This window comes from Gekko japonicus, unplaced genomic scaffold, assembly GCF_001447785.1.
Source record: "Gekko japonicus isolate JY-2015 unplaced genomic scaffold, Gekko_japonicus_V1.1 scaffold246, whole genome shotgun sequence".
NCBI classification, from domain to species: Eukaryota; Metazoa; Chordata; class Lepidosauria; order Squamata; family Gekkonidae; genus Gekko; species Gekko japonicus.
Window position 1 is genome coordinate 269,895 of NW_015162482.1, and position 7,927 is coordinate 277,821.

Consider the following 7,927-nt stretch of genomic DNA (forward strand, 5'->3'; position numbering starts at 1 on the left):
GACCTATTCTGAAGCAGCTGCCTTTATCCATAGGACAACACTTTGTACTCTGTTCAGGTACCCAAAGCAGCTTACAACACTGTTCTCCCCTCCTCCATTTTATCCTCAGCAGCTCTGTAAGGTAAAAAGTTCGAGTCCAGGGACACCATTAAGACCAACAAAGTTTTATTCAAAGTATAAGCTTTCATGTGCATGTACACTTCTTCAGATGCAACAAAATGGAAATACAATGAAATGAAAGCTTAGTTATTCCCGTTTGGTCCTTAAATCTGTTAAACATCTTCATTATGCTGTATATTAATTTACTGCTCACCCCCTACCTATATGTATGGACTGGTGATTTCCATTTCATTGTATCTGAAGAAGTAAGCACGCACACAAAAAGCTTATACCTGGAATAAAACTTTGTTGGTCTTAAAGTGCCACTGGACTCAAACATTGTTCTGCTTCTTCAGACCAACATGGCTACCCACCTGAACCTAGTGCTGTAAGATAGATGAGGATGAAAGAGAGTGACTGGCCCATGTTACCCAGCTAGTTTCCATGGCAAAGTGGGAACCTGAACCCAGGTTTCCCAGTCCTAGTCCGGGATTCTCACCACTACACCACACTGGATGGCTTGGAATTTCCCAATGTTTTGTCTTCATGGCAGCCATTTTGTGGTTGGTCATGCCCATCCCCATGGCAGTCTTTTTTTTTTTTTTTTGGTGGTACCCGCAACATGTTTTCAAAATTTGCAAAGTGTCCACAGGTTCAACAAGGATGGGAACTCCTAGCCTAGAAAATAAATGTTCTGTTACTTATAACAGATGATGCTTCCCCATAGTATTAGTTTTTCCCTGCAGAGCCATCTGTAAAACATGTAGCGCTTATTGTCTGTATGTGATCTGACTTACAGATACATGGCCACTGGAAAGACCCAGCTGTTTTCACAGGGAAAGTGTTGACTTGAAGACAGGACAGCCACAATTCTAAAAATTACTCTGGCTGTTGCCAGGAAAGTTGCCTCTTCTCATATACATACAACTAATTTTAGAAATGTATAATTGTCACCATGCGAGCCAGAGGAGGGAAACCTACAGGGTTGGGATGATACTGTACTCAAGAGCTCATCATCTGAATTTATTTTATACATCCGCTCCCATAGGTCTGTTATGCCTGAATCATGATGGTTTATAAGATTTTAATCCAAATTTTACACCTGGTAGGGAATAATATGAGATGTAATTAATGCTGAAGCCCTTCCAAGTAGCTTTTTATTCAATTTAAAGCAATACAATATAGCCAAGATTAAACTCTAGTATGTAATTACTACTTCAGATCTTGAAACTATACCTATTCGCTAAGTACATTATTGAATAGCTATCATAACCTATTGTCTGAACTTATTGTATCAATTGCTGGAGAGTATCAAATTCTCCCCCCCCCCCCCAATACTGGAGTACATCCAACAATGGCAAAAAAATATACAGAGTTTCAGCATTTGGAATAAGTGCTCTTTATACAGTAGGGGATGTGCATTTTGAAGACAGGGTTGTGGGGCATGCCAGTCACCAGACCCCACACAGAAAGCACTGCTAACACCACTGAGACTCTGTCAAATGTTTTAAATTAAAATATTTCTATCTTGTCTTTCCATTTACAGCTCAAGGTGGCTTGCAGTTCTGAAGGATAACAGCACAACTCAATAGTCACTACAAATGCCAGAGAAGGCCTTGCAATTCAAATAATATGGCATATTCTTGCAGATTAAATGGTTTTATTATGCTTCCTAAAAACCTCCAAGGACAGCACTCCCCCCCCCCATCACCTCTGCAGGGAGCCCACTTCATAAAGTGGGGACAACAACTGGTAAAGAATGAGCTCTAGGTAGGGTTGCCAGCTCCGAGCTGGAAAGTACTTGGGAGATTTTCGGGGTTGAACCTCAGGAAGGTGTGCCTTGGGGCATAATTGCCATAGAGTCCACCTTCCAAAGCAGCCATTTTCTCCAGGTGAACTGATCTCTGTCGCCTGGAGATCAATTGTAATTGTGAGCAATCTCCCATTACCTCCTGGGTATCAGCAGCCTTAGCTCTAGGAGATGCCAAGCAGCAGCTTTAAGCAGGGAGGGCTGTTAATGGTGCCTAGGGCTGCCAGTCCCCAGGTCCGGGCAGGGGTTCCCCTGGTTCTTGGGGCTTCTAATACCCATTGCCAGCCCCTAGACAGCAGCATTGCTGTGTGAGGTTCCTGATGCAATGATGTCACCCAGAAGTGACATCATCATGTCAGTGACATTATATGGTGACACTTTGGTTTGAAGCTGGTTTTACCATAGCGTTTTGCCCAGAAACCAGAGCGTCATCACAAACTCAATAATGTCTCTTCCGGGTGACATCAGCAAGTCGCATTATGTCCTGGAACACCCCCAAATCACCCTGCCGGTGTGGCAAGGGGACCGGGCAACCCTAAAGGTGGCAGATAGGAACATACTGAGTTCATGCAGCACAAGAACAAAAATATATACCCTTAGATAGAATGTATCCTTCTGTTGCCTGTCTACTTTGAATGAAACATGTTTTTTTGCTTTTACAGTGAATATGAGCTAGAATTAGTAAGGATAGATGGTACAATGGATGTAGGACACAGCTTTTAAAAGGCATGTTGTGTGCATATTCAGAGAAGAAGCATGGTGTAGGGGTCAGAGTGCTGGACTAGGATGTAGAAGACCCAGGGTCAAATCCCTACTGTACCACGGAAGCATGCTGGGTGATGCTGGGCCAGCCACCCAGCCACTTTCAGCCTAACCTACCTCACAGGGTTGCTGCGAGGATAACGTGGAGGAGAGGAAAGGGATGTAAGCCATTTTAGGTCACCTTCAGGGAGAAAGGTAGGATACAAATGAAAAAAGGAAGATGATTTTAAGATAATTTGGAACTGTTTTATAATTTATTTAATGGAATTTCCATACTATAGCGCGTTAAGGACTTTTCTGTAATGGATGGAGATCCCTACCTGAAAATTTGAATAAGGCATAGAATAGTTATATTAGAGGATGGAATTCTTCAGAAATGGAATCAACGGAAAATATGTAAAGTCTCAGCCAACTTGGATGGAAGCACTTCCCCCACTCCCCTCTCTTCTTTCTTCCTTTTTATTCATTCATGATTTTTCTCTTAGTGGTTTATATATTTTCTTGTTTTGTTTTTTCTGGTTGGAACATCACCACAACACGATGGTATCACTTCTTATATTGGATATGAGGTTATCACGTGATTTTGTTATGTTCTGTTGTTGGTAATTGTTTTTTGTGTGTAAGCAAAAAAAATTTTTTTAAAGACATGAAGTAAATAAACAAAAGATCTCTATTTAGAAATAGGGCATACTGACCTGGATAGCCCAGGCAAACCGAATCTCGTCAGATCTCAGAAGCTAAGCAGGGTCAACCCTTAGCAAGTACTTGGAAGGGAGACCTCCAAGGAATACCAGGGCTTGGAACACAGAGGCAGGTAATAATAAGCCACCACTCTGAAACTTCCGAGCCCCACTGGGGGTCGCCAGAAGTCAACCATGCCTTCCAGGCAAACACACACGCACAGACAAAGATATTCACCAAATAAAGGGGAAAAGTTAACAGGGCATAACAGCCAACCATACGTATTTGGTTGATAAAAGTAATAACTTCCTTGCTCGGATACCAAGCTAGCCACACTGCTGGTATAGGCTTTGCAATGAGCCATATGCCTATCCACTTGGGGCAAGCAAGACTCACCTCCAGGCGCCTAGAAGGACATTTTTATCAACAGACAAAAAGAGGTTCCGCCCACCCCTTTCAGTCTGTCAGCACGCAATAAATGACCAGTGCAGGTATGTGTAAGCTAAGTGGCTAGTGAAAAATGTCTGGGCTATCTCGCAAGGCTGTGCTAACAGATCCTAATGTTTTTAAATTCAGAAGGCTACAGTGCTTTCAAGCAATGCATGCACGGTACACAGAACTATCCTCCATTTGCAGGGCTTCTCTCTATTGGAGGAGCTTGACTTGATACGAGTTCAAATTTCGAAAGTACTTCCATTGACTGTGCCAAACATCTCAATGCTGGTGAAGGGGCAGGTTTGCGTCACAGGGAGCTACTTGCTCAAATCTGCCTATTTTCGCCTAAAGAAAGAGGATAAGAGTGAGGAACTGTGGGAAATACCCCCTTTCCCTCGACTCACCGAAGCAGCAATAGACGATTCCAAAGATGCAGCAGAGGGCACAGATCACGCAGGGGACCACCTCATAGTGCCTTTCTGACAGGAGGCTGCAGGGGTCCGGGGCAGGTTCGCTGGGCTCTGCTGCCCCCTGATTAAAACCCCGGGGGTCAGGAGTCAGGACGAGTGGAAGCAGTGAGGAAGGATCCATGGTCACCAGCCAGGGTGCCGTTCAGCTCTCAGGAGCCATCCAAGCGGGAGGGACCACCTGGCAAAAAGAGTATCATTTGTGCATCCAGAAGGGCTGTGCAGAAACAAATGTCTACAGTCCCCTCCCGCTGTGCTTCGCCTCCAGCCTAGTCTCTGACACAGAACTAGGAATGGGAGAGACAAGCTGGCCTCCCCCCTGCCCACATCTACACGGGAGTCTCCTTGATTCTCCCCCTGCCCAGGCTCCTCGCAGCTGAGTTCCCACCCCACTCCCCAAGGGTTATGCTCTTCATACGGCCTAAGTGATGGAAAGCATGACTCATCTCGAACCCCCCCCAACACCAAAAACAGCTGGAATTGACAATATTCATCATCTCTCCCCCCCCCGCCCCCAATCTGGCAGCCATCATGCCAAACCCAAGCCAAGGTTTATGCATACAACTAATAATCCCTTCCCTACATTAGGATGGGATGAAGCAGGAAGCTTCAGGGGGGGTAACAAGGGAAACGGGGAGGTGGAAGTCCGTAATTACATCTAAATTCAACAACTGTTTAAACTTGGTCCCCAGCCAGGACTCCTGGGTCCTATTCCCAGCCCTGGAAGGGAAGGGGAGGCCTAGTAAATTGGAGCAGGAGGTACTACTAGGAGCCAGAACTTCTGGGCTCTCTTCCCAGCTTCTAGGGGGGAAGGTAGCCATCATTTTCCATATGGGTCCTATTTTAAGTTGGGTGAGGGGCAAGGCAGTACAATCAGCCCCCCACCCACCGGCTCCCCTATTATTAAGGGTTGCTGTGCCTCTTCTCTTCAAGGATCCACACACACACACACAACGATGCTTTTTATTTCTGCAGAGCATTGCTTTTACTTTCCAAGTTTGGGTCTGTCAGTCTCACCTATGGAAAACTGCAATTCCTTTTTCCAGTAGCTCTCGATGGAGAGGGCTCTAAAATAAAAGTAAAATTTTGAAGGAAGGTGATGATCGGTAGGAGTGCTGGGAACTTCAGACTGACCCGGCCATCAAGTCGATGCAGGGATATCCCTCTAATGAAGGGCTATCCCTCTAACAGGAAAGTGCAGCCTTTGTCCCTGCTACAAGCCCATGAAAGGCACGGAACAGCCAGCCAACAAACTGGCCCTATGAGAGTCTGGCTCGAGTTCAGTCGCACTTACCCTGGAACTGGAAAAAAGGAACTCTTTTCGACAGGGCAGTGAAAAACCGAGAGAGAAAAGAAACATCTCAACTATATAAACTGTTTATTTTTAAAAAGCAGAAGGAAAACATCAGCGGTGCTGCTTAGAAGGGAAAAACCTGAACACAACCCACAGAATACGTGTACTAGGACTAACCCAAATAAAAGGCAGGTAGCCATGTCAGTCTGAAGCAGCAGACCAAAGTGGCACCTTTAAGACCAACAAAGTTTAATTCAAGGTATAAGACTCTGTGTGCAAGCACACTTCTTCAAATATGGATTGTGTCCTGAGTGACTGGATTATTTTTTGCCTCTCTTGTGATCACTGTGATCTCCTGTGCGATGCATTTAAAAAAAAAAGCCTACTGATAATGTTTTTCATGATTATTGTTTTACTTGTGGATTTCTGTTGTTTTTGCCATTCCCCTTCTTAGTGCTACTCGAAATCTGTCTGCTAAATAAAATGGAAGCAAAGGAGCCACAGAGCCACAGGAGGAAGCCTGACACATGTGCAGGGTAAATGGAACAGCTAAAGTCAGACCAGTGACTATTCCCTACCACAATCACAAGATTATACCTATTTTAAGGGGAGGGGAAACAGTGTGGAAGATGTTAACTGCATGGGTGCAAAAGCCAGAGGTCCATCCACAGCACAAAGCTATGCAACCATTACATTAAGCTCAATTAGGTTCCAGTTCAGTGCTTAACTTCCAACAGAAGTATCAAGGCTCAAGTTTGCAAGGAGCCGTGCTCATTTACTTTGGAAGCCCTCTTCCTTGGCTTCTGTGGGAAGCACTCTGCACTTGTCCAAGGGCACATTTCTTTGTCACCACTTGCACAGGTACCCTGACCCAATTTCCGATAACAAACCCTGGAAAAAATCAAGCCCTAGTGTTTACTACTTATGTATGCCCCCTTCAGTGTTCCCTCTAAGCTGAGTTAGTGCGAGCTAGCTCACAGTTTTTTAGCCTCCAGCTCACATTTTTTGTCGTAGCTCAGGAAGGATGGCTCCAGAGCAAACTAATTTATGCAGTAGCCAAACTGCTCACTCCCAACTTCAGTGCCAGTAGCTCACAAAGTAGAATTTTTGCTCACAAGACTTCCTCCCTCCCAAGCATCTTCAGGTGTAATATCTCACTCCAGTGTACATGTGCCACATTTCGGACTGCAGCCAGATCAACCTACCACCAAGCCTTGGCTGTTCATGTATATGCACAATACTGGTCAGGGAGGCACCTCTGCCCCCCCCCCCCCCCCCCCCCGCCACGGCTTGCATCCCAGACAGGAAAATGGTGTTGAATTGAATGGAAATACTCCCTTTGGAATCAGAGAACTAAGAATTACTTTAGAATACCGTTAACGTGCTATTAGGGAAGGGACGATGGGACACAGCTGAGAATTTGGGAGGAAGGTGGAAAGATTAGCCAGCAATCCCAAACATTTAATGTTTTGCAGATTCGTGTGAGAGAGAGCCCGGGGGAAAAATGTCTTTCAACAACAACAAAAAAGTTAACTTTGCAACAGAGAGGCAGGTAGTGATGGGAAGACTGAGTTGCCCATTCCTAGTCCTCATCCTCTTCTGTGTTCACCAAATACCAAAGCTCAGAGAGACAGATGGGATAAGTACCAGAGATCCGGGCGAGATCAAAATCTCGCGGAACAGCCTTCAAGCCTTCCTCCGCTGTCAGACTCCCCAGAGATCACCCACCCCCGCACCCCCATCCATACGTACTTCTGTGAACTCCGGCCTGATAAAACACTGCCTGGATTGTGCAAAAACTGCACACAAACCCGAACTTTCTTCGGAGCACGTACATTCAAAAAGGTCCCCGGCCCCGGCGCTTGGGCTGCAAAGCCCGCAGCAATCATGGCACTCGGAACCCCTCGCCACAATACCCGGAGGCCCAAAAGAAAAGAGATCAGCTTCAGGGAAACAACGTACCAGTTTAGGAAGGGGCTCCCACCAACACTCATCCAAAGGGCCGATCTGCAAAAGCAACATCCCCAGCCGCCGTCAGAGAGAGCGCTGCCCGAAGGAGCAGGCAACCGAGCTGCCGCAATAAAAGCTCTTTCCCCGTCGCTGCCAGAAGACCCCCCCACCAGCCCCCTTCCCTCCAATTCAAAATTCTTCAAAATAGTCTTTACAACAGCTGAAGAGTGACCTCATCAAGTGGTGGGAGGGGCCAAGTTGAAAAGTCGGGCAACCAGAAGAGGGGAGGGGGGGTACTAGACACAGAGACCCCGAAGGAAACAGCTCTTTGTTCGACCATCACCTCCAAATCTCAGAGGAGCAGGGTCTGGCTAGAGGGGAGGGGGCGAGGCTGACGAATTTTGCTGTGCGCCTGTCTGGGAGGCGCTC

At 46.1% G+C, this 7,927-nt stretch overlaps 1 protein-coding gene across 2 annotated transcripts in view; it reads right to left on the minus strand.

The window, feature by feature from the left end:
- The window catches only part of LOC107105859 (transmembrane protein 198-like), a 16,327-nt gene extending 8,657 nt beyond the window's left edge, over nt 1-7,670 (minus strand). Inside the window, exons 1-3 of one of the 2 annotated variants that reach the window (XM_015405898.1) lie at nt 7,511-7,670; nt 5,272-5,321; nt 4,192-4,435 (exon numbers count right to left, since the gene is read on the minus strand). In XM_015405898.1, coding sequence (XP_015261384.1) covers nt 4,192-4,378 — 187 coding nt within the window. In that variant the 5' untranslated portion in view covers nt 4,379-4,435; nt 5,272-5,321; nt 7,511-7,670. The remainder of the gene's footprint in view (nt 1-4,191; nt 4,436-5,271; nt 5,322-7,510) is intronic. The other variant, XM_015405897.1, reaches the window with a different exon arrangement.
- Between the last annotated feature and the right edge of the window lie 257 nt (nt 7,671-7,927).